This window comes from Pongo pygmaeus, chromosome 15 (genome assembly GCF_028885625.2).
Source record: "Pongo pygmaeus isolate AG05252 chromosome 15, NHGRI_mPonPyg2-v2.0_pri, whole genome shotgun sequence".
NCBI lineage: Eukaryota > Metazoa > Chordata > Mammalia > Primates > Hominidae > Pongo > Pongo pygmaeus.
Genome location: NC_072388.2, coordinates 75,003,984 through 75,030,501, shown reverse-complemented (window position 1 = coordinate 75,030,501; position 26,518 = coordinate 75,003,984). Strand labels below are relative to the sequence as shown.

Sequence of the window (26,518 nt, the reverse complement as noted above, 5' to 3'; positions counted from 1 at the left end):
GGGTCTTGGCTGAGGGGCACTCCTTGGGGGGCATTGAAGGCCCCTCTGCCTCCTGATCTAGCTCTCAGGGGGTTGGGGGATGCTGCAAAATGCCAGAGACAGTGGGGGACAGACAGGAGCTCCCCAACTCACCCACCTGAGATAGTGAGGGCTGATGGCGGAAAATCTTTTTAGTCAGGTTCATTGGGGTATGAATCACCTACAATAAAAATCATCCTTTTTTGGCCATGTGCAAAAAAGTAATCCCAGTACTTTGGGAGGCCGAGGTGGATGGGGCAGATCACTTGATGCCAGGAGTTCAAGACCAACCTGGCCAACATGGCAAAACCCCATCTCTACTAAAAATACAAAAATTAGCCAGACGTGGTCGCACATGCCTGTAATCCCAGCTACTTGGGAGGCTGAGGCAGGAGGAACCCAGAAGCTGGAGGTTGCAGTGAGCCAAGATCATGTCATTGCACTTCAGCTTGGGTAACAGAGCAAAACTCTGTTTCAACAACAACAACAAAATCATCTTTTTTAAAAGCGTAAGGTTTAATGAGTTTTTCAAATACAACAAACGGACATATGACTGCCACCACAATCAAGATATGGAACATTTCCACCCCCTAGTCCCCACCCCTCAGCAACTTTCTCTCTGGTTCCTTTAAAGTCAATCCTTGCCCTGCCCTACTCCCCTAGGTTGGTTAATTTCTGTTCCCTAAAGAGCTAAATAATGTTTTCCCTCTTTGCTTAGTTCTCCTACTAAGTGCCATCTCTCCCATCTATGTAGCCTCAATCTCCCAGAGAGGCACCTTCCTGTTCAACCTGTGTTCTACTGCCTTTGTCCTTAAAACTCCAAGACCACGTTGGAGGGCCTTGCGCCTTAGGGATGGTGGGGAGCTGTCCTTCCTCTCCTGTCAGAACAAGCTGGCCCCTTCACAAAATCCACAGTAGCCTCTGCTCTGCCATCAGAGCATGCCCTGCCCCGTTCTGCCATATCAGAGAGGTGGCTTTACTTCCCGGCACCTGCCCCGGCAAGGTCTGGGGTGCAACTGCTTCTACATCTCTTCTCCCACATCCAGAGATGATCCCCAGATCCTGAGAGGCAACAGGTGTCGCTATAGATGGCAGGCACTTCCTGTCTCCTGGCAGGCCTGGTATGTCACAATATCCCTTGTTCTCTGCCCATAAAGCCATCAACAGAGGCTATCCGTGCCCTACCTCAGCAAGAAGACACCAAGTTGGCTTCTACTCCTGCTGAGAGGAGACCAAACTCTTGCCGAGTGCCCCCTGAGGGGCTTCCAGCTCCTCCTTTTCGGGCCTTCTCAGTTGGATTGGATTCCACATTGGCGCTTACCTGAATGAAAGAGGGATCTGCTACTGGCACCCCACCGGGGATCCCTGACCTGAATCTCAAGCACGCACTAGGGTTCATGAGCCATCTGGCTTTGGAGGTGAGCCCGCTCCCTATCCCTGTAACAGGCTGTGTCTTCTCAGCCCTAGCCAGGAGTCGTTGCCCCCTGAGTCTAGCTGGGCCACCACCAGCTCTCTGTTTGGCTCATCTGGGAAGCAGATACCAATGCGAAGTTGGAAGTGCAGGAGATTTACTGAGGGTAATTCATGGGAAAGATCAAGGGGGAGGCGAAGGAGGAGGAACAGGAAAAGCCTTCAGGTGGCGATGAGGGTCTGAGGCCTGAGAAAGGGGAGAGGGCAGGAAGGAGGACTGGAGGGCAAGTGTCTCAGACAGCAGCACAGCTTGGAGAAAGTTCTGGCCTCCCCATGGGGAACGCCATGCAAAGATTGCGGCAGAAAGTCCTGTGCTGGCCAGAAATGGTGAGCCCTTGTACCACTGCCATGTTCAGTCACAGGCTGGGAAGCACATGGTCTCAGCCTGGACACGGAGTGGCCTGTGTAGAGATGCTGCTGGCTGCTAGGTGGCCCCCGAGGCCCCTTTATAATGCCTACACTGGCGGAGGCCGGAGAAGGAAGAAGGCAAACCTCCCACCATTCCCTGTGACTGCTGAGCACGGGACAGACACCATCCACATTGGGCACCTGGCAAAGGGTCCTGTTACTGGTCCTGGAAATAGCCTAGGACTCTGCTTCAACTCTTGTCAGATGTGTGCCAGACACAGAGTTAGGCTGATCAGAGGAGGAGAACCCATGGTAGGGAAACTGGGCCTTCTCCACAGCTTGCATGATGTGAGGTTAGATGGCAGGCAAGGGCCCTGGTTACTGACAAAGGATGCTGGCTTTTGTTAGTAACCAGGGTCCAGGCTCAGGAACATGACTTTGGTTGGATAAGTGTCCTTGGGGGAAAGAATCCTCACTGGTAAAATGAGAAGATTGGGCAGGGCTCTTAAAGTGAATGCCTGCAGTGGCCAGGCAGGAATGTGTCCGCGGAAGCGGGTGGGCTGATCAACTGCTACTCATTAAAAGCTGTTGCTTCTCAGCTCCAGTCAATAGCTGCTGTAAGAACGGCAGCTCCAGAGTGGCCAGATCCTCCCATTTTCTTTCTCTTTTTCTTTCTTTTTTTATTTTTTATTTTTATTTTTTTGAGATGGAGTCTCGCCCTGTCGCCCAGGCTGGAGTGCAGTGGTGCGATCTTAGCTCATTGCAACCTCCACCACCCAGGTTCTAGCAATTCTTCTGCCTCAGACTCCCGAGTAGCTGGGACTACAGGCGCGTGCCACCACGCCCAGCTAATTTTTGTATTTTTAGTAGAAATGAGGTTTCACCGTGTTAGCCAGGATGGTCTCGATCTCCTGACCTTGTGATCTGCCCACCTCACCCTCCCAAAGTGCTGGGATTACACGCATGAGCCACCGTGCCCGGCCGATCCTCCCATTTTCTAAGAGAAGCTGGAAGCTGCAATTAATTTTCTGGATAGAAATAAGCAGCTGAACTTTGGGAGCAAGCAGTTATTTTCCAAGAGAAGCTGGAAGTCTAAACCTTTCAGTTTTAAATGTTGATAATTAACAAAACAATTAAAAACAGTGCATAAGCCAAACCCAACATGTCCTGTGAGTCAGCATCAGCCTATGGCCTCCAGTTTGTGACCTTGGGGTAGATGCCCACTCAGGTCCAGTCAGGTCCTAATGCCCTGTGATTTATGATCAGGCACAAATGACCACTGCCTGCCCATTCAATGTGATCAGAACTAATCTTCATTGAGGGCTTACTTTGTGCCAGACACTTAACAAGCATCAGCTCAACAAGCATCAGCTCATTTAATCATCACAATAGCCCTATGATTCAGGAATGATTTTCAGTGTCACTCCACAGATGAGAAAACTGAGGCTCAAGGATTTATGAGAACATACCCAAAGTCGTACAGCTGCAATGTGGAAGAGCAGAGATGTGAACCTGGCATCATCCCATTCTCAGCCACCACGCCTGCCTACCTTGCTTCCTCTAGGCTGACTGTCAACTCACAAGGGACACTTCAGCACCATGCAGCCCACATAGCATCCAGGGAAATTCTGGGACTGGCACTTAAGAGGAAGTCCCCAAATTCTTGTTCATTCTCCATTCAGGGCTGTGGCTCTCTCACCCCTCCCGTGCTGTCCTTTGGGGACACACCTGCAGTCTGCTGGCAGGACGTGTGGCTGCTGGGTGGAATCTACCGCCGCTAAAGGTCTGGAAAAGATAGCGTTCTGCAGGATTCTTTCTGGTCTTCTCCCAGCCCCTCCTTGGCCAGGTGTTTTCTTGTGGGGAGCACAGGAAGGGGATGCTCTCCCTCCTCCCCGAGGCAGCACTGGTGGCTGCAGCTGCAGCAGCTGTTCCTGGGTGGGCTGGCCAGCCAGCGTTCGGTGGGAGCCAAGAGCCCCTGCAGCCCGGGAATTCTGGGCTAATGCTCAGTCCTGGCATGGTCCCCTCTCTCACTGACCCCTCCAGTCCAGGTCACCACGACAGATGCTAGGAACATATGCCGTGAATTAATTCACTCCGGCACAGCCACAGAAGAACGGCTTCTTCCTCGTTCTGCTCCCACCACCCTTGCTTTCTGATTTCTGCCTTGCCAAAAGAAAAATCAAAATTTTCCCCTTCCCTTGCTTCTAACACCCCCTCCACTGGGCCTTCTCCTCAATATCCTGAGCCCACTGACAAAGGCATTTGGCTCCTAGAGACTTCCTCACCCCCACATCCCAAGTAGGATCAAAGGGCCAAGAAGGAGCCCAGATGTCCCCCTTTCCAGCTTTTTTGTCTCCAGATAGATCATGTGCCTGTTCCTGGAACTGATGAGTACTCATTTCCTTTTCTTAAAGAAAGGTTGTCTCTCTTTTAGGGGCCAGAATCTCCCCACTCTTCTAGTCTTTCCTTACATTTAACTCAAATCACTCCTGCTGCAATGAATTTCCTGGATAGAAACAAGCAGCTGAACTTTGAGAGCACGCAGGTTTGTTATTTCTCATCTTCATTCTCTCCTCTAAGGAGGGGTTGGCAACATTTTTCTGCAAAGCGGCAGATAGCTAATATTTTAGGCTTTGCAAGCCAGACGATCTCTGTCACAACCAAGTTCTGCCCCTTGTAGCGTAAAGGCAGCCATCAACAAATGAGCTGTTGTAAACAAATGAGCATGTAAACAAATGAGCATGGCTGTGTTCCAGTAAAACTTTACAAGAACAAGTGGCCTTCGCTCTAAGCAAATCAGCCCCACCTCTGTTATTTCTTGGTGGGCGAAGTATCCTTCTCTCTCTCCTCCTATCTGTATTTTGCAGATCATATGGGCTCCTTCACTCACACACTATTTATTTGCTAGCTTGTGAGTTTCTAGAGGTCAGGAGTGTGCTTTATTTGACTTTGAACTCCTGGAAGAGGCATGCAGTTGGATAGAAATGCAATCAACACCCAGTCTTAGACTGGAAGAGCTTACAGGCTAGTGGGGAATACAAACAGATGAGGTCTATGTTCTCAAAGCAGAGATAAACTCAATGACAGAAAGAAGGCAGGGAGGGAGGAATCAGAAGAATGTGCCTCCCACAAACTCAACAGCAGCCTATGAAAAAATTAAGGACAGGAAACAAGAAAAAAGTACTTACTTCACCCTGATATCCTAAAGAACTGAGGCCCTGAAAAACAGTTTGGCAGTTTCTTAAAAGTTAAACGTAAACATACCATATGACCCAGCAATTTAATTCCTAGGAATCTACCTAGGGGGAATGAAAACATCTGTGCAGCCGGGCACAGTGCTCACGCCTGTAATCCCAGCACTTTGTGGGGCCGAGGCAGGCGAATCACTTGAGCTCAGGAGTTCGAGACCAGCCTGGCCAACATGGTGAAACCCTGTCTCTACTAAAAATACAAAAATTAGCCGGGTATGGTGGCACACGCCTGTAATCCCAGCTACTCGGGACTGTCCAGAATCAGCAAACTGATGGGGCCGGAGAGCAGTTGCCCAGGGCTGGGGATGAAAGCAGGAATTAACTGTAAATGGACACAAGGGAATTCTGTAGGATGAGGAAAATGTTCTAGAACAGGATTATGGTGATGGCTGCAGAAACTCATACATTTCCTAAAAAATCACTGAATTGTACACCTTCAATTGTATACTCTTAATTTTACGGCACACAACTTTTACCTAAATAAAGCTGTTAAAAATAACAAAACAAAACAAAACAAAACCTGGTGCCAAGCCATCTTTCCATCCATGGCTGAGAAGTGATTCATGAGGGGAGATGAAGGTGATACCCCCTAGCAAACTGCAGGCACTGTTGCCATAAACTGTCACTTTTCCCATGTTAACTTTTCAATCTTATCCAGTTCTCAAATCCAATAACAGCAGCTGGCTTTTACTGGGCGCCACAATCCCAAGGAGACAATACTAATATCATCCCATTTTCCAGATTAGAAAACAGGATCAGAAAGGGAAAGTAGCTTGCTCCAGTGCCCAGAGCTACATGGCAGAGCTGGGACTGGAGCCCCATTCTGCCTGATTCTAGAACCTGTGCTCTTTGCCACCGTTATTTACTCCTATTCCCTCTACCTACCCTTTTCCCCATTGACTCTTTGATCTCAAGGAGAAAAGCATGGTGTTGCTTGGTCAAGCAAGGCAGAGTCTACGCTTCCATATCTCTCTGCAGTAAACAGCACTTTGCATGCAGGTCTCCGGCAGCAATAAGCCCAGAAGCGCCCTTACCTACTAAGCAGGAAGGCCTTGATTTGTGCCAGTAACACATTTTGATCAAGCAACACTGAACAGGTGGTGGCATCAGTTTCCAATGAGAGCATGTAGTTATAAAAGCCCATCTGGAGTGTCGTGGGGTTTAGCAAAGATGAACCACCAGTCAAGGATAGAGATGATCTAAGCTTCAGCTGCTGGCCTGCCTGGATGAATTTCTGGCTTGAGCTCTTCACTGGGAGCCGAGTTCCCAGGGAGCACTCCGTGCAGGGGCCTTATAGTGCCTCTCTGTCTGGTGCAGTGGGCACACCCTCCTTCCTGGTGGGGAGCTGGCAGCAGCCTCCCAATCTCTGGTCTCTGACAGACAGAGCTCATTGTTCTCTCCTGCAATGTAGCATCAATAGTTCTGCCTCTTCCAGGCCAAGGCATGAAGAGGCCATGCAGTAGTTTGAGGAAAGTTTTCCATAGTCTGCCTGTCAAGCCCAAGGAAGCCTGAGAATGCTGTCATCACAGGAGGGAGAGGACCCCAGACACCCAGAGGCCTTTCCTGTGACAAGCCAGGCCTTGGGCACAGCGAGCCAGAGTACCTTCTCTTTCGTTGTCACCCCCGCCCCAGGCACCTTGACTTCCAGCCACTCCTCCAACAGGTCAGGCCCATGCCTTCCTCCTGGTTTTTGCAAATACTGTTCCTGCTACTGAGAGCACTGTTCCCTGGGCACCAGTCTCACTCCTTCCTTCACCTTGTCAGTTGTGTGCCCAAATGCTCCCTTCTCAGGGAGGCCTCCCCTGATTGCCCTATTAAAAAATCACAACCCCCCTCCCCAGCATTCCCTTCCCTGTGCCAGCTTCATTTTTCTCTATAGTATCTCTTACCTCCTAAGACACTATCTATTTTACTTTATTTGTCCATCTCCCCTTCCAGAATGTAAGCTCTATAAGGGAAGGGAGTTTTGCCTGTCTAGTTCTGTATCTGAAGTGCCTAGACAAAAGCCTGGCCTGAAGGAAGTGGCAATCAATTATTCCACAAAGTAATGAACTTCCCCATCACAGCCCAGCCTATGAACGGCATGTCTGCAGTGACCACCTAATGCCAAAGACACCAGGGGAGATTTTGTCAGAGACCAGCTCGGCTACCCAAGCCTGCTCAGAGGTGACTTGAGCCAGTCTAAGAGAAACTGGTAAGGAACTGGTTAACAAGCCATGTATTACTAGAAATGGCAGCACCAAGATTCTTCACTTCATGCTCCCCCATGCCTGCACAAAACCATATTGCTGCTACCTGTGGATGCTTATTGATTCTGTCATTGCCCTCTTAGGCTATCTTCCTGAAAGGCTCTCTGAAGTCAAGTATATGACAACGTTGGATGTAACCTAAGGAAGGTATTTTCCATGTCAGATGAGAACTGGGCGGTCGTAGATTCTGGAACATCCCATTCCTCTGGCACCCTGAAGACATGATGAGCAAATGCTGGGTAAAGGAAAAAGCCCAGACAGGACGTAGCCAGGGCACAGGACAAGTGAAAGGAGACTCAGTCACATGTGGCCTGGACCTGATTTGGCTGAGCTCAGTTTGCTCAACGTAGAGCTGCTCCTACCCAGGTCCTACTGCCCTGGGGCCAGGACTCTTGAGCTCACCCACGTTGCCAGGCTTCACACCAGGGAACTGACAGAAGCCCTCTGCTCTGTGGTCACTCCACAAACAAGAGTGATGGTGGCAGTGGAGGGATGGTGGGAGGGATGGTGGCAGTGGACTTCTTTCTCCCAGTGAACTTGTAATTCTGTCTGCTATAAACTGGATTACTTTCCCAAGATGAAGGCAGTAGGGATTAACAGAAACACAGGTGTTAAAGCGCTGTGGCATCAGAACTTGGAATTCCAGCTCTGCCACTCAGCTGGATAATCTTGGGCGATCTCTTAACCTCTGTGTCTCAGTTTCCTCATGTGTAAAATGGGATAACCACAGCATCTGCTTTACTGGGAGGCTGAGGATGAAATCTGTTCATTCTTATGTGCTGAACCCAGCATGTTAGAGCTCCATGTTAGATCTTGTTGCTGCTGTTGTTGTAAAATAAAGGAAGTCAGCCCCTAGCCACTTGCTCAGGCTGGCTGGAGACCGCCAAGGTTATCAGAGTCCTGAGGCAGTTGGATTTCCAGTAATTAAGGGAGTAGAAATTAAGGGAGTAGAAATACAGCCTTTCTCCTTTGGGTTTCAGAATGATGTAGACTCAAGCAAAACTAGCCCGGATGGAAACTTTTCAGTGGCCATGGGAATTATTCCAACGAGGGGCTGCCTGGGTTAAAAGTGTGACTCTGGAAAAGGAGGAAATGGAACCCTAAAGCCACTAAATCCCTGAGTTTATAATTAACAGACAAGCATTCGCTCTGCCTGTTCCGGAGCCATGTGCCTCGCCGGGGAAGGGCACCGTAGTCACACAAAAATAACCCCCCAGTGGGTTTTTGATGTGTTGAGCCTCTTTGTTTTTCTGAATTTTAATGAAGGGCTTTCCAGGCAGGATAAGAGAAGCACTCAGCACTCCCTATGGCTGGGGAGTGGGCCTTAGTTAGCTGCTGCCAGCCTAACCCAAAGCCGCATCCAAGAGAAGCAGGCAGCGAAGGGGCTCTGTCCTCAGATAAGAAGTCTCAGGGAGGAAAAGAGAAAAACAAAAACAAAAGACATCTCTGTTTAGGAGAAGGGTGGGACTCTGCTCCTGATCTCAGCACATCTTGGAACCAGGCGGTTATAATACTTGCGGCGGTGGAGATGGCTGCGACTTATCTGAAAGGATAAGGAGAAGGGAGGCCCAGGCTCTGTAAGAGAGGGCTTCCATGGAATTCTCAGGGCTGCTGGCTGGTCCCTTCCCATGAGAATCAGAAATGAGGCTCTGGCAACCTGTAGAAGCTTTTGGAGCTCAAGGCATGGGTTGCAGGAAGAAGGGAGAAAGGAGAATATTGTCACAACAGCCACCAAACCCTGATGCGAGTGAAGAATGGGTCTCCTTATCCCTCCCACCGCCTCCTCCCTCCGCTGCAGCTGCCTGGAATCCTATGATGCAGGTGGCAGTGCTGCGTCACTAAGGTCACAAAGGACCCAGAACACCCACGGGAAGGGAGGCCCCGCCCCAGAACCCCAGCAGGCAACTGTTTGAAACCTCCCGAGAAGTGAACAACTTTCAGTAGGAGTGCCCACTCCTTCTCCACCTGAATCGAACTCTCCCACATGCTCCGCAACAAGGCCGCGAGTTCTGAGTTCCTATCAGCTGGTTTAAAAGCTGTTCTTCACTTGTGATACATTTTTCCAAGAAGAGACTGGAAAGAAATGGAGGAGATGGCACAGAATAAACAATTTATTGCAATTGAATTATCCAATGTGGTTGACTGAATATAAATATTTTTATTACAAAATATTCCAGGTAAAAATTCGGAGCTGCTTACAAGCTTCTTTAGCTTTAAGCACATTGCATTTCTTCACGTCTAGAGCATGGGTGACGGGCTCAGGTGTGCCTGGCCTGCCCCGCAGGGTCCTCCTTCTCCGTCTGCAGTGGGTCCCACTCAGTGAGGACCTCTGAGGACACCTCAGTGAACAGATGGTCCCAGTCCCAGCCGACGTCATCCTGCCAAGAAGGGTTTCACTGGGTAAGACAAAGAAAGGCCTTTTCCCTCAACTGTAGCTGACTTCTCCCTCCCATCCAGGCCTCAGGGAGGCACAGGCCAGCCCGGGAGTCGGCTGGTTATGGGAATGCCAGAGCTGGGAGACCAGGGAATTGCTGCCACCACTGTACCTCCCGGACTTCGTGCTCTGGCGTGAGCACTTTGGTGAGGAGTTTCAGGTCGATCTCCCCATCCTGTGAATGCAAACAAAAAAAGGTCAGGCTGAGCACCTTGAGGGCTTTCAGGCAACTCTTTCTTGCAAAACCAGCATCAGTTTTTGTATGTCAGAACTTCCCAAACTGAGACCTGTAGGAATGCCTTCACAAGAGAGTAAAATCATGAATGAAAACACATGCCCACTGAGAAATGAGGAAAGGCTATGCTTCCTACATGCTGGGTGTGCTTTGGGGCAAAGGACCGTACCAGGAGGGCTGAGCGTGACAGCAGTATATCCACAGGGACAGAGGGGAGTGGGGTGCCATCAGGTGCCAAGTGGGCAGCCATGGAGGCAGGTGGGAGGCTGGCACTGAGAAACACTGGACTATGTCGGGTCCAGGGTTGCTGTGAGATGAACAAGGATAAAACCTGCAGCAGAGGTATGGGTGCCAGGCAGCCAGCCTTGGGGGACTGGTAGAGGTGCTGTATAGCTTGGGAGGAACTGAGAAAACTCTGCGGATTGAAGCCCATTGCTTGAAGCCCGCCTCTCTACGCAGAAGCTGTTCCACTCACCAATGTCTGAATGGCTGAGTACTTCATGAGGTCATTGTCCAGGTCACGGTAGGTCATCACCCGCTTTATCTGGATGCTGAAGGAAAGAGAGAACGAGAGGAGGGAACCCCAGGCAGGACCCGTTCCAGGAGTGCTGCCGGGCCCCCGTCCCCAGAGCCCTGTATACAGCTGGGGATGACCAGAATGGGAATAACAAAATGGGAACCCTGGATGGAGCCCAACACCAGAAAGATCCAGATTGACATCAAGGTCCACCATAGATGATATCTGGAGTGTATTAATTCACGTGTTCTTTGCCTCCCCAGTCATATCCAATTTAACCTACCTGGGAGGGGCTGCCACCTGCAAAACAAAGTCTTCTTCCTGTACTTCCTCCAGATCCGGAATGATAGGAATATCTGCAAGGAGAGGCAGAGGCAACACTGTCTGCAGAACTCACAGGGATTGTGCCTGCTCCTCCACTTCTTACTCATTCCCCTTCAACACACCAGCCATGGGGCTATGGGCTGGGGCAGGAAGGACAATCAGATACAAACTAGGGGTAGGATCGAAGGTGGAGTTTCAACGATGTCTCAATCCCAGGCCTCACTCCAGAATCTGCTGAGATAGAACCTCCTGGGTCGGGCTCAAGCATCCAGATTTTTTTCCCAGGCGTTCCTTGGTGATTCTGATGCGTACGACAGGTTAGGAGCCACTGCAGTGGATCTCCAAGGAGACATGTAAAGAAATAAATGTAACGAAGGGCTTATTAGAGGAGAGGAAAGAAGAGGAACTGACAAGTGAGCCTGGCATGGTCAGGGACAGAGGAACTGAGAATGTGTAGTGTCACAAAGTGGATGTCGCAGTGAGTGCCACTCCTCATGACCCAGATCTCTATGTGCATTAGCCCCAGAGTGCAATCGTCAGGGCCCTCAGCCTGCATCTCAAGGGCATCTTCCACCTAATGACATAGCCTGACTCCCTGCGATCCAGGCCTCCATTTGCCAGGTCTAACGTAACCAGTGATGCTGATTCTACGATCATGCTTTGCTTGCTGTCTCAAGATTTTCCATCTCTGAACTCTCCAGACAACACACGAGGAGACACGAGGCCATTTCTTCCACCAGTCCAACAAAATCATGCAAATAGAGAACTGGGAAACCAGTCCATCCATTAATTGTGGCAACTTGCTTAAGAGACCAAAAATTGTCCATGTTCTCATGGGTCAACCTAACATCCTAAAGAAACATTTCCTTCTCCGAGTATCACTGACTGGTTGAGAGATTTTGTTTTAAACAGTCAGGGGTCGGGGAGAAGGGAGAGATGGTGCAAGAAAAAAGGCCTGGTGGGGTGAGACAATCCTGGAATCCCCAAAGCAACTGTAAACAAGGAAAGAAGGAAAAATCCCAAAGATAGACTGGTGAAGACATCTTTCATTTCTGCTTTCATGGATTGAATTCAATCTTAGTTTTAAAAGAGTTGCAAAATCATTTCAAGAACAGCTGAGAAGACCCTTGCCACTTTCAGGCAATTCATGATTTAGACTTTTTGATCACTCTACTCAAGTGACGCCAGAGGATGAAAATGTCAGTTCCAAGCCTGGCGTCTTTATTATGACTTCCGACTGTGGAGGCACAGATGTCCTACCTGGAAAAAGAGAGCATGCAAGGCAGAGACAGACACAGAGAAAATTCAACAGAAAGAGACAGGCAGAGAAAACAAGGGACAAAGAGTGAAAAGGGATAAAAATAGAAAGAAATTGCTGATAGGGAAAATAAAGAAGAGACACATCCACCACCCCCCAAATAATGAACCACATTTAGCGAGTCTTATAGCTAGAAAGAAGCTGTTCGGAGCTTAGATTATATCTCTCTACCCTGCTAGAGAATTGGATATGGAACGCTCTAAGATTCTATTTCTTATGCTAATAGAAATTTAGCTTTCTTTTTCCCTCCCGTTCTGCGTGATTAATACAGTCCATTGTGCAGGCTGCTGAGAATGCCGTTCTCCAGGCTGGTAAGACTGCACAGGCCCTGTGGAGGGACAGGGAGGAAGCTGGCTGTGCCACGCACCATCGGCAGTGTGACAGTTTTGGAGTGCGCCTGGCTCTCCTCGGGTGCAGAGTCCAGCCTGAGATGAATATTCAGAAGTTGGTAAGAAAATGCCCCGTGCTGAGTTTAGGGCTCAGGACAGGGTCTTCCCAAACTCCCCTTTCCCTCCACAACTTTAGCATTTGGGTCCTGTCAACTCTGCCCAGCGTCTTGGGGCTCTGAGGAATTGCACTTCTGCCCGATGTCCACTCTCACTCCCCACAGGCTTCCCTCTTCGTCCCCAACCCCCTCCTCCAAATGTGCACAAAGAGTGTGGGGCTGGCCCATCTGTGACAGATCAGAGGTCAGCTCGGGCCTTGGCAAAGGGGCCACTCAGAGCGGCGCTGGTGGGGCTGGCCACACAGTGGGATTTCTCTCTAATTGGAAGCTTGGTGCCCAGCAGAACCCGGTGAACTGCCTGAGTGGGACAGAGCCAGCGATGACAGCCAGGCCAAGGCAAGCTGGAACATTCTTGTGCAGTGACAGCTTGAGCCATCGCAGCAGAGGCAGGCCATCCAACTCCGGCCCCCAGCAGAACAGGTGTCTGCGGAGCAGGTTTTGGGCAAACTTCAAAGAACTTCACAATTTTACAGTTTCTGATTTACAATCACAGGCAAGTGCTCATGAGCACATAATATGTTCTGGGGAATTTTTTTTTCTCTTTATCTCCTTCCCCCCTCCCCGCTCCCCCACTCTCACATATACCATGAACGAACACAGAAAAAAGAAAACAGACTTAGGAAACTAGCTTTTTCACAAAATTACCTATAAGCAGTGATCCGGCCTGCCTCCAGTAAGAGACAGTGGCGACCTGCAAAGGTGGACTGGTGACGCAGCCTGATTCAGGTTGTAAAGTATGACATGCAAAGCACACGATTTTAACAGAAACAATACAAGGAAGACAGGAGTCAGTTCTGGTACTACTGAAAAGCAACCACCATTTTAAAAAATCCAAAAATTATGTTTACTTTATTTTCCTTTTCTTCAATGTTGCTAATACTGAGAAGAACATGAACAGCTGCAATGAGGTCAGGGGCGTGCTATGTAGAACTCCTTGCTCCATGGTTAAGAAGCAGGCTCTGGAGGAAGGAGGGTCCGCTTCAAACCCTGGCTCCACCACCTACTAGTTGTGTGACTTTTTCTCTCTATGCCTCAATTTCTTCATCAATAAAATGAAGATCAGACTCACGCCCACCCAGTCAGTTGCTGTAAGTATTAAATGCAATGATCTTTATAAAATACTAGCACTGTGATCAGTATATAATATTCAATAACTATTCTTATGGACTTCACCGATATTATAATATTACATATGTAGAGAAACTACATGGCTCCACCTTCATTTTCTCCTGCCCAGTGATGGCCATTTTTCAGAAGAAAACACTGAGGCTAAGCAAGATTAAGCAGCTTGCATGGAGTGAATCTATGAGTAATGGACTTCAATGTGGCTGCAATGCCTGAGCCCTGCCATGCCCCACACGGGCTTTCTTCTCAAAAGTGAAATGCCTTCAAAGACACCTCCTCCTATAGTGAAGGGGTGGGACAGCTGCCCATGGTCGAGACAGCTTTCACTTAATGTCCTGTGAAACTTAATGTCCTCTCTTCTGGGGTCTTTCTCTCGATTCCAATAACTAGAGATATGCTAAGTCCTCTCCGTTACCATACACCCTGACTCGCTACTTCTCTACAAGGCTAAATGGGGCAGAATGGAAAAAAGGCACCACATCAGAGTCCCAGAGACTCCGTCTCCACCAACCCTATCTTATTAAACTAGCCCCAAGGAGGAGGAGGTGGCCAGGTACCTTGAACAGCCCGAGGAGGGGAAGGTGAGGCAAGAGGGCTTTGAAACCCCCGGCACCATGGGAGCCGGTATCCCCAGCTTCCCCGGCAGGCAGTGCCACCGTCACACGGCCGCACTGCTCTCTGCCCCAGCTCTGATGCTTAAACAGAAGACTCCTTCCTTGCCTTGTGCACTGCTCCTTGCCTCGACATTGGCTATCTCACAGCTGTTCAACCTGCTTCTCTGTCCCACGTGGGGCCTGGTCAGCCACGCTATGAGGAAACTCCATTTGTCTGCTTGTTCATTCATTCTTTCATTAATTCGTTCAAGGATACTGATGGAACACCCACTACGTGAAAGGTACCATGCCAGTAACAACAGCAAATAAAATAGATATGGTCCCTGTCTTCATGGGGCACCAGTCTGGTGGAGGCTAATAAACACAAAGAAAGGTACTGCTTACAAATTAAAATACACACAAAGAAGGAAACCAACTGGATTTCATGATGGAAAGCAACAGGGAAACCTAATTATTTTTCTAAAACAAAAGTAACATTATAGGTAGTAATAAATTCAAATGCTATAGAAAGGTTTAAAATGAAAAATGTCCCTTCTGTGAGACCCAGTCATCTCCCTAGAAGTAATCACTGTTAACGATTTTTTCATATTTATTTGCTGAAAAGAATTCGCGAATAACACAGCACGTATGTCCTTTTAAAAATGCTCACAAATGGGATCACACTACACAGACACTGTTCTGCACCTTGCTTGTATCTTTCCTTATCAATATATAGATGTATTTTACTTCTTTTAAATGACCTTCTAATATTCTATTGAACACTGCTCCACAATGCATTTAATCCAGTCCAGAGAGGATTTAATTTGGGGGTGTGGGATTAGGGTTAGTAGGGTTAGGGTTGAGGAGTTAAAGAAGGAAGAATATGTATTTCTGCATTGAGGACAGGGTAGCTGAAGCTGAAGGAGAAGCAGGATTCAGCCAGGTGGGGAACAACATTTGCAAAGGTGCTCAGCGGTGAGAAGTAACTGGAAACACTGGAGAAACTGAAGGCGGGACGTTGTGGTTGGGCTACGCCAGACCCCTTCCAAGGCATGATGGCGGGAAATCCAGAGGGACTAAGCAGGACAGAAAATGCGTGTCCCTTCCTTAGTGGATCACTTCTGAATCTAACAAGCAGAAATAAGAGCTTCCTACTTTATCCTTCCATACTACTTTATTCGTGGCCACAGGGTAGCCCTCGCTACCTTGCAGGTGGTACAATTCATGAAATTTGCCCCAAGTCTGCCTCCTGGATGGTGAACTAGCTGACAGCAATGCCACATCCCAGGCATCTGTGCATTCCAAGGACTGGAAAAATTAGGAACAACTGAATAGAACTGCATTCAACAGATGCTCCTCAGGTCAGGAAGTGACACACACGGAAGAGCCATGTCAACCTTCTCTACTTCTCTACATTGTTCCAATTAGAATTGCTACTGAGTCCTAAAGCTGCCTGAGTAGGATTCATTTCCCAAGGACAAATAAGAGTAATCCTTGGCTACTTCCTGGATTTGATAACGTCATAGCAAAGGCTTTGGCTTCCTTCAGAGCTGCAAGGCCCCCTGGGAGAGGCTTGTGCATATCCAAGAAACAATGGATGTGTGGAGACAAAGTTTCAGAGGAAGAGTCATTCAAACTTGGTCCAATATGGCCCATCTGGCTTCCATCCTGAGGCTGGGTCACACTGCTCTTCACCAATCTCCACATTCTGGAACCACCCAACAGAGGCTTCTTAACGCACAGCAACAGCAGTACAAATCTATTTCAAAAAGAGAGATCGCCAAATGGGAAACCCATCTTGATACTAGACCACTACTCTGCCGACACCCAACACATCTACCCAAAAAATCGTTCAGCAGATGATACCACAGAAATAAATGGGTGCTGCCTAAATAATAGAAACTTATGGAATACCAATAGATCAATTACAACTGGTTTCAAAGATGTGAGCTGTTGGACGTGAGGGCAACTGCCATTTGGCCTGAAATACATTCATTATGGATAATATCATCACATGCACACACTAAAATGCTAATTACCTAGCAAAGTCCCAGAAGGATCCTTTTCAGTTCCTGTAGCCTGACAGTCAAAAGCCTACCTGCCTCTTCCAATGAAGCCAGCCCCAAATCTCTGTGATGTGTTTTGTGATAGCATGCGTTCAGATCCAGCTGTTGTTTGCCTGTTTGGGTACCGCTAGAACAGAAAGTGACTTCTTAGATTGGACTCAGCTTGCAATGAGTATACCCCAAGCACTACCCAGCTCTTCACCTGGAGTATAAATCTAACTCCAGCAGGGAGAGAACAAAGGAGACACCCCAATCTGGCCCCTGGGTCCCACCCAGGCAGAGATGCCTCAGGCAGGGAGCTTCTTCCTCTCTGTAACCCTTAACTCTTTGCTAATTTTCTTGGTTGGGGATTTCTGAATAGGATTCCCTGGTCGTGTTCAGAAGGGCTTCTAGAGAACTACATAAAGTCTCTTCTGTACTCCAGCACTTTCTCACTTTGACATCTGAGCAAATGATACAAATGGTTGGCTTAGCTTTCCAGCTTCCTCAGGATGCTTAATGATGACACCACCCCACTCACTTCATTTACTCAATGAGCTTCCAAAGGCAAATGCTGTTTGGTTACACACATTCTCTTCCCAAACTTCTTTCCCACTCAGTGCCCTGGCCACTGCAGAGCACTCACAGGCTGTTCAAGGCTCATATCCACCATACACAGCCAAGTTCAACAACCAATCCACATGAAAGCGATCTGGACATGCCGCTTAAGGACACCCCAATAAGAGCCGTCCAGACAAACCCCTGATTCTGTGCCCAAAGTCAACAGACATTCAGAGCTCTCAAGTGGAAGAAAACAATGCCCATGTTTTTAGGAAATGACAACTGAAAACCAGAGATCATTAGAATTTTTCTCTGCAGCTACAAAACTTTGTTTTACTGAATGCTGTTACCTTCTGCATCACGTATGGGGAATTTTAAACAGGCAAATGGAAGAAGGTCTGATTGAAGATGAAGTTAAGTGAAAGAAATTGGTCTCATTTAGCACATGACAGGATTCATCTGTGTTCCCAAGTCCACTGAGGTGGCATCATGGGCGTTTCATATTCATGAGCTGCTGCGACACTATGTCCCCTCATTTACAAAGAGCCGTGTTCAGCAAATTCTGTCCCTGTGGACACTCCGTGCATTTCATGGTCTTGTCAGAGAGACATCAAACGCTCCAGTAACCAAATACCAGAAAATGGCTTTAATTAGTGGATCTCAATCGTATAAATAATTTTTTTCTAAGTTAAAAAATGGAGAATTTTTTAAAAGGGAAAAGAAAAGGGAAAGCAGGAGGCAACAGGCTTCAAACACCCAAAGGAACAAGGGAAAGAGGCAGTCTCAGAGGAGCTCCCGAGCGGTCCCCTGCACTCCTCGAATCAGGGGACAAGGGGCACAAACACGTCTCAGGTCTCTGGCAGGTCTGCTTTATGAAGATGTGTCCCTTGTGATTTCACCTGATTAGAGCTGGGTCCAGGGCTGTGCTCGTTACTGGCAGGTAGGAGAAAAAGAGTCTGAAAACTGCGACAGTGGCTACGGAGCCATGCTGCAAAAGGTGTGGAACAGGACTGACCACATTCAACATGCGTGTGGCCCTGCAGACACAGCGAGGCATATGGTCAGGAGCCATGCAGGAGCAGGTCCCCGAGGAGGCATGCGATGGGGAGACAGGGAGAGGAGGCCCTGTTCTGCAGTGCCCGTTTGGGGTGCCCATACGTTGAAATGCCTCCATGCTCCTCCAAACTGAATCTCTCCTGATACTGCTGGGAAAAAAGATCACAGACCTTAAGAGGAGGAAGATCAAAACAGCTGATTGCTCCTCACAGCCCCCCCAAGCTGTGACAGCTCTCTTGGCTGACAATGGGTTGGGGAGGGAGGTTTGGACTGAGTTTGGTTTCTGAGGTCAGTCCGGCCTCAGCACAGTTGGGATCTGGCTGGATCTTCAGCAAAGAAGGGAGTTTATAAGCACGTCGACTTGGCTCTGGAGACACTATGGTGTATGAATGCTGGACCTCATTATGTTACCCACAGAGGGATGTTAGCATGTTTCTGAAGGAGCCACGAATGTCATCCCCTAGACAGCAATGTTCCTGTCATTCCACCCAGGTCCACTGAAGGTTATACAAGAATCAGTATTGGCAATGCAAGGTGGTAGCAGCCAGGACTCAGCCTTGCAGGCCTGAGAGTCAGGCAGGGCCCTGAGAGGACTCTCTATAGGGAAGAGCCTAGCAGTCTCAAATGACCCCATTCTGAAGAGGACCCCGGCGTCATCTGCCCAGGTGACCTTTAGGGAGTATGGCCCACTGGTTACTGTCAATTGAAGGAAACGAAGAACAGAGTCCTGCAGTAGCTCTCTCAGAGCCTCGTGGAGGCCCCAGCTTTCATCTGTGGAAATGTGTTAAGGACAAGGAGGGGTAAAGGACTTTAAACGTGATGAAGAAATAAAGTGGCTAGAAGGAACGGAAGCCGAGGAACTCTCCACTGTCTTCAATAAGGCCCAAGATGAGTGATCTGGTATTAATGTGACAGAGAGCACCTTCTCAGAGCCGCCAGTGGAAGAACATTAGAAACCAGGCATATCTGATTCTATTTCATCCTCTTCATGTTACACTGAGAAAAACAAGACAAACTACACTGCTTTTATTCTAAATCCTTAGGTTTTGTATTTTTCCTTATATATATTTATTAAAAAAATGCTCCTTTGATCAGTGCCACCCGTGACACCCCCACATACGGAACGCTTCTGAGCGGCTCCCTCTGCGCAAGGCCACTGCTGGTGACAGCCAACTGGTTTTGATCACAGCCACTCGGAATCGAATTTTCATAAGACAGATGAGGAGTCTTACTGCTGCTCGCTCTCTTATCAGATGAGAAATGGGGGGGAGGGGGAGAACGGGTCCTGAGGGAGCAGCGCAACAATCAAGGGCGGCAGGGCTCTTTCTCTGTCCCTCCGCTGCTGCAATTTTCAAAGGAGTTCGCCTCCGGCACTTTTAAATGATGGTGTCTCAATTCTGTAATCATCTTTCAAAAGCTTTCTCTTAAAGGGTCTTTTAGGTAAACCTAGTTCGTCAACCACACTTATGGACTCAGGAATCACATTGTGTCCTCCTGCGTGTGTATATAGACAAGTATACACACACAGAGATGTATGCACATGCGCACACACACACACAGGACATCTCTGAATGTTCAGAAAGCTGGCAGAGCCTAAAGCACGAAAGGAAGATGCGTCACTTGGCCATGAAGTTTGCCTCTTGCGAGGGTCAGAGGATTCCCCAGATTTCTGCCCTATGTAGGTTTTGCTGCCTCAAGTCCTCCTTTAGAAACTTATCTCCATGTGTGATGTGTCAGAAGGAAAAGACTTCTCCAACTGAGGGCCAAGTGACGTCCTAAGTCCAACCTCAGATGCACAAACATGCCTGTCCCTTCCCATCTCACCTAGGCAACACCTAGCTGCCAGCCTTCAAACGGAGAAATGAACCACAGCCTTCTATTTAGGAGAGCACAGACAGTCACCAGTCATCCCAGGCCACAACCTGCTGTGTTCTGGGTTACAAAGACTATTTGGAGCAACTCTACAACTCCACCTATCTTTTTCCATTGCAGAGAACATGGTGCCTTTTCTTTATATAGTCCCTGTCACTGGAAACAGACACCTTAGAATACTGAGCCTGTCTTTCTTTCTGGTCAAATAAAAATCAAAGCAGTTTAAGATCTCCCTGGGCAGTGGTCCTCATCCATCTAAGGCCGCTCTCCTGCTCGCATCCTCATTCACCCGCTCCTGTCACAACTGTGTGGAGGTGGGAAGTGCTCGTGCCTCTTCCTGAAAGCTGAAACACCACATACAGTCACATCTGGGACAGTCTCACAAAACTAAATGGGATTGGCTTTGTCCTATCCTGATCCTGTCTTCTGTATTAAATGGGGACAGAATCCAAGGAGTTACAGCATACAAACCTGATCTCTATAATGATTTTGGGGAGATTTAACTCTCTTTTCCTTTTGTCAGTGCTCAATGCTGGATGATTTGCTATTAATCACAATCCTCCTAACAGACTATAGCACGACAGAATACTGACAGAGCTTTCTCTCTGTGTTCCTGGAGGAAGGTTAATACAACCTGCTTCGTTTAAAACATGCATGTGTGCACAAGACTTCTGTTTTCATTCTTCACATTCTACCTCTTCAGATGCATGCAAGCAAGCGGCTCACATAACAAGGAAAATGGAATCCCAGAGACGTTACTACTGTCAACCTTGTTTTGAGCAGGGATGTTCGTGATGGTATGTTCGGAAAGTCTGGTGTGACCCAGACATTTCAGGGCATAGTTAGGGACTCTGGCCTAGCCCTGCCAATGCAAGAGGAGGTCTGGTCAAGTCTCATAGTCCAGTGGTGCTCTGTGGAATTTCAGTTCTCACCAAACCTCCCAAACTCTCCAATACTCACGCTGCAATCTGTACAAGCCCAGTGAAACTCCTCCAGCCCTAAAATAGGTTCTCTCCTCTGGAGGATTTAGCACAGGCACTCTTCAACTCATCATGTAAAAGTAATCTCCATGGATTTGATGGAAAAAAGAGAGGAACGGTCAAACCTGAAGATCTGCTTCATGTCATGAGAGCTTTAAAGACCTGGTCTCTTGTGTTTGTCTCTAGCCAGCCCAGGCCCTGCTGTAGACAAGACTTGACAATGAGAGGAGCAACAGAACTGAGGACATGGCCAAGAAGTAAAGCTGAGAATCGTGATGGGGGAGCCGATATGCAACAGGCGGCTGGAGAACAGGTGGAGATGGGTCTCCTCCATAAGTAGGGCTGTGAGCAGTGGGGGTTAGGAGACACAAAGACCACGTCCGAGTCCCAGCACCATCATTTCCCAGCTGTGGTGTGCTGGAGCAGCTCGCACTGGCCCCAAAGGGCCACTTGCTAAATTCTTAGGAATTTTGCCTGCAGGTTGTCAAACGAAAACATCATTAAGGATGAAATTATACATTCTTATAATTAAGTAAATTATACTAAAAAGAAAGGTAATAAATACTCAAAACTCACCACTTCCTGAATTTTACTATTTTCCTATTATCTGTGATCTTGAGGCTATGTGTGCCTATCGTGTACCTGTATGGAGGAAGTAAAGACCATGTGATGGTGCTGCTGCCCATCTCTTCCCACCTCTGAAATCAGTGATGTCATGTTGGGAGTTTGAAATCAATCATGGTGGGAGTATTTACACCACAGACTTGGCAAACACTACCAATCAGGACCTTTCCCCGCACCTGGAGAGCACATCACTGCTTATTAGCCATGTGACCTCGATGAGTTATTTAACTTCATAAAGTTTTGGTTTCCTCCTTTGTAAGATGGTGAGAATCACTGTGTCTCCTTAGAATTGTGAAGATTAACTGAAGTACGGCAGGTAGAGCAGTTGGCATAACGCCTGGCTCACAGTAAACACAAACATTAATTACCAATATTATTTCCTACAAGAATGATTTTTCAAATTTCTTACCCACTATCCTGTAAACAGACCAACGTCTGACAAAGCACTGAGACAAAAGAGAGGGCAGCTTAATCCTTGGACCAGTAAGCATCAATCCACCTCACCCAGCCCCGGTTTCCACTATGGATGTGGAGTTCCTACATGCGCATGTGTTAGGAAAGGTTAGGGAGACTAAGAAAGACCTTAATGTCTAGTCCTAGTAACTCTGAACTTAGGAAAACAAATTGAGTTTAGGAGTGTTATTTGATAAAACATCAGAAGTAGTGTGTTAGGCCATTCTTGTATTGCTATAAAAAAAATGCTTGAAACTGTGTAATTTGTAAAGAAAAGAGGTTTAATTGGCTCATGGTTCTACAGGCTGTGTAGGAAACACAGCAGCCTCTGCTTCTGGGGAGGCCTCAGGAAGCTTCCAATCATGGCGGAAAGTGAAGGGGGAGCAGGCACGTCACATGGAGAAAGCAGGAGTAAGAGGCGGGTGGGGAGGCGCCACACACTTAAACAAACCGAACTCACTCACTAGCATGAGGATAGCGCCAAGGGGATGGTGCCAAACCATTCATGAGAAAGCCAGCCCCATAATCCAGTCACCTCCCACTAGGCCCCACCTCCAGTACCAGGGATTACAATTCAACTTAAGACTTGGGCGGGGACACATATCCAAACAATATCAAGTAGTTACAATCATTGTTTAAAAATTAGGGAGGCCAAGGAAGCAGGTTTAGGAACCACCTAGGAAGTCTCATATGCTATATTAAGCCTAAGGAAGCAATGCCAACATAATGAAATGTTCTTACTAAGTGAGAGTGGAGTTGAGCCATCAGGGTTTCCATTGATTAGTTTTTAAAGAGTTCTTTCTACTTTCTCTCTATGACAAAGCTGTTTCGGCTCAGAGTGACTCTGCTGTTTGAAGAAGAAGGGATGAAGGATATGGTGAAAGAATTAAGCAAAAAATGAGAGAGAGTCCAAAAGAGAGTTAGAAAGCCCGGAGACAGATGAATGTGGAAGAGGGAGAGACAGCAGGACGACAGTCCTCTACAGATAGCATTTTTCTAATTCCATTGACAGCCTAGCATCTCACATCTCTTCCAGCCTTATTGCCTGGCTGTGTTCAGTCACTTTTACCTGTTTTCCCTGTTGACATGGATAGAAAATTGAGCAATTACCCTTAAACTCAGCACTTTCAGATCATCCAGATTGCTACACTTGCAGAATTAAGTCTTCAATCGCTCCTGGCTAGAAGTGGCTCAACCCAGCTTGTCCTTTAGGAATTAAACACTTTTTGGTTCGCCAGAAGGATTTATTATTCCTAAGGTTTTGAGGTATTCACTTCTGCCAAAACTGGACCTCAGGATGCAAAGGAGCACAGCCCTTTCCAGTGGGGGTGAGGCATGCCCCAGTGCCTGAGGGCTGGCAGCTGCCAGGAGGGAGCTACAACTCCACTCAGTCTTGGGCTCTGCTAAAAGGCAATGGTTAAACACAAGACTGAGTCCTTTTTTTGGGCTCCTGTTTTCAGAGACTTTCTACTTTTTAAGGACATATTTTGGAGCTCACAAATTCTTTTGTAACTTGAATTTAGCTCTGAGATGAACTTTTGAAAGTTGAGTCCATATCTAATTGCATATTCTTAGATTATTCCACCTGAACATTCTTCATCTTTTTTAAAAGATAATTTGTTTGCTCCTGTCAATGTGCCTCTCAATGCCCATCTTCAGTCTCACCTATCCAGAGTTGACTTCCTGATAATTGGGTTGTAGAGCTGGAAGGGACTAAGAAGGCCTGGAAGAGGTTAGAGAGGGGACATAACTTTGCACTTGCTGTCTCCTCTCCTCTCTAGGAGTCTCCTCCCTGGCCCCTGACTTCATACCTCCCTTTTCTGACAACTCTACTCTGCCCTCAAGTTGAAGTTTAAAAGTCATTTCTCCAGAGTGGCTTTCCCTCATCCCCCAGTCCAAATCAAGTCTCCATTCCCTTGGTGCTATCCTCGAGATAGCGAGTTCTGGTTGTCTAAAAGTGTGTGGCATCTCCCCTCCCTCTCTCTCTTGCTCCTGCTTTCGCCACATGACGTGCCTGCTCCCCCTCTGCCTTCTGCCATGAGTGGAAGCTTCCTGAGGCCTCCCCAGAAGCAGATGCTGCTGTGCTTCCTGCACAGTTTGCAGAACCATGAGCCAGTTGAGCATCTTTTTCTTTATACATTGCCCAGTCTCAGGTATTTCTCTCACAGCACCCAGTGCACTCGTCCTTCAGGGGACTCAGTCCCAGTTTGTCCTTACTTATTTTGCTGTGTGACTATTTGTTTAAGCCCTGTTTTCCTGAATAGATTGTAAACTGGATGAGGGTAAGGACAATGAATGTTCAGATCATCATCGCGTCCCCATGCTTAGCCCCATGCAACACAATCACACTCAGCAATATTCATCAAGGGGTTGTAAATGAACGAACAAATAAATGAACTAATGACTTGCCCAAAGTCACTTGTAGAGACTGAGTTCAAGCCTACTCCAGATCTGATGTTCTTTCTCTAACACCATACAACTTTCCATGACAGAAGACATCTAAAGGACTTAGCGCAAGCTGGAAACTTGATTCCAAGAGCAAGAATGGATGATTATGCCACTGAAGGATGGTCATCTCAGTAAGACAGAGCAGTTTTGCCATCCTACAGTTTGGGGACCATGAGGTCATTTGGGGCTCTGGCTGTCCATCATTCTCCAGCTATTCTCCAGAATCATGAATCCCCACTTCCCTGAAGCATTGTGTCAGCTATAGTTGTGGGTAATTCTACCTAGAATCAGCAAATTAGGTGAGTGGCTATCTTCCTAACTTAATCAAAGGCAGTTTATGTGGGGAGGATGAGTATTGTAGTTGGGAAAGCACCAGAATCAAGACCTATCTCTGCTGAATCAGCTTCTCTTCTGGTTACTATAAATTCTTTATTCATTTTCCATGTGGAGTCTCTTATGCCAGACATCCTTCCTTGGAAGGTCTTTCACATGCTTCTCTAGCTAGCCAACTCTTATCCATCCTTCAGGACCCAGCACATGGTCTTCCTTTCTCTTGAAGTGCTCTTAGCCCTCAGGGATCAGTTCCTCTTCTGAACTCATGGCCATTAGTTAACGTAAGCCGCTAACACAGGAATGACCATTTGCTGCCTTTGCCATCCACTAAACTGTTGTCTTAGCTATGGAACTTTTGCAGTGCCTTTTACCTTTTATGCCTTGTCCCCCCAACAAAGTTCTGTGGTCCTTCAGAGCAGTGCCCCACAAGGTCTGGTGAAGGATTTGCAAATCAGCTCCTAAAGATCTAATCCAACTTGCAGATATATGTTGTTCTGCTTATAAAGTGTTTTTAAAAATTATTTCTGTCATTTTTAAAAATGTGAATTCGAAAAATTTTAAGCTATGCCAGGCATCTCCTCTCTGGGTTCACCACAGGCCCCACTATCCTTAATTTTACACTTTTCTGTTTCACGGGTTTACATTATCTTCCTGGCTTCTAGCAGAGTCTGAGCTGGTAGCCTGGTCATGGTCTTGCAAATAGTCCCCATGTAGTACATTCTGGTTAAGCAATAGATCCCAAAGCCACCTCTGATGTCACTCACTCTCCATTTCTCATTCTGAAAACACACTTGATCTTCAAAGCTCCTTTTCTCTTTTTTTTTTTTGAGAGAGTCTCACTCTGTCTCCCAGGCTGGAGTGCAGTGGTGAGTGCAGTAGGGCGATCTTGGCTCACTGCAACCTCTACCTCCTGGGTTCAAGTGATTCTCCTGCCTCAGCCTCCTGAGTAGCTTGGATTACAGGCATGCACCACCACACATGACTAATTTTTTTTTTTTTTAATTTTTAGTAGAGACAAGATTTCACCATGTTGGTCAGGTTGGTCTCGAACTCCTGACCTCAGATGATCCACCCACCTCGGTCTCCCAAAGTGCTGAGATTACAGGCGTGAGCCACTGTACCCGGCCTCTCTTCTATTTTTCTCTTCTCTTTTCTAGAAAGCCTGAAGCATCAATGGATGGAGAAAATGCTTGTCTTCTATCCCTAGGCATCAGAGGTCTGGAAGAGAGCATGCATCTTCCCAAGGAAAGAATAAGCAACACATACCACGGATGAAGCAAGAGAGGCTGAATGCTGAGCAATATACATAGAGAGAGACACGTCTCCTGAAAGTTGTCTATGAAAGACCGAAAGAAAGAGAAGGAAGGGTATTTCCTCACTGGATCAGAAGCTCCTGAAGGGCAAGGACTGTCTCATTCATCACTAACTCCAGCATCTAGAGCAATACAGGCCACAGGAGGCGTTGGATGAAAAGCTGCTGGCTTTCCTCAATAAAGTCTAATCTCCAAGGCTGGTGGTGGAAGGAGACTGTCTACTGGGAAGGGGCCCTGACCTTAGATCCTCATTTCTATTCTCTAATATTCACACCTTGTCCTTTGGAATTGGTCACCAATCACATATCCCTACAAGTGTAAGACAGTGATCAGCCCCTTCCTAAGTGATAGTGCTCCTTGCACAGACCACCTCAAAGAGCCTGGATGTGATTTTATTATGAACCACTAGGTTTCCTTACAGGTGCTCAAAGATCTGCTTAATGTCA

The 26,518-nt window shown here is 47.5% G+C and overlaps 1 protein-coding gene and 1 long non-coding RNA gene across 4 annotated transcripts in view; one reads left to right on the top strand and one right to left on the bottom strand.

Annotated features, from left to right (window-relative positions):
- Window positions 1-1,196: 1,196 nt before the first annotated feature.
- Window positions 1,197-21,469, top strand: LOC129012462 (uncharacterized). The gene is made up of 3 exons (XR_008493612.2): window positions 1,197-1,436; window positions 7,026-12,612; window positions 12,953-21,469. It is a non-coding gene; the product is annotated as an uncharacterized LOC129012462 (long non-coding RNA).
- IFT43 (intraflagellar transport 43) overlaps window positions 9,421-26,518 on the bottom strand; it is a 102,469-nt gene continuing 85,371 nt past the window's right edge. For 2 of the 3 annotated variants that reach the window (XM_054448056.2, XM_063651924.1), the window contains 4 exons: window positions 10,806-10,878; window positions 10,481-10,556; window positions 9,883-9,945; window positions 9,421-9,714 (listed from right to left, as the gene is read on the bottom strand). In XM_054448056.2, coding sequence (XP_054304031.1) covers window positions 9,595-9,714; window positions 9,883-9,945; window positions 10,481-10,556; window positions 10,806-10,878 — 332 coding nt within the window. In that variant the 3' untranslated portion in view covers window positions 9,421-9,594. Of the gene's footprint in view, window positions 9,715-9,882; window positions 9,946-10,480; window positions 10,557-10,805; window positions 10,879-16,485; window positions 16,581-26,518 lie in introns of all 3 variants that reach the window. The other variant, XM_063651925.1, reaches the window with a different exon arrangement.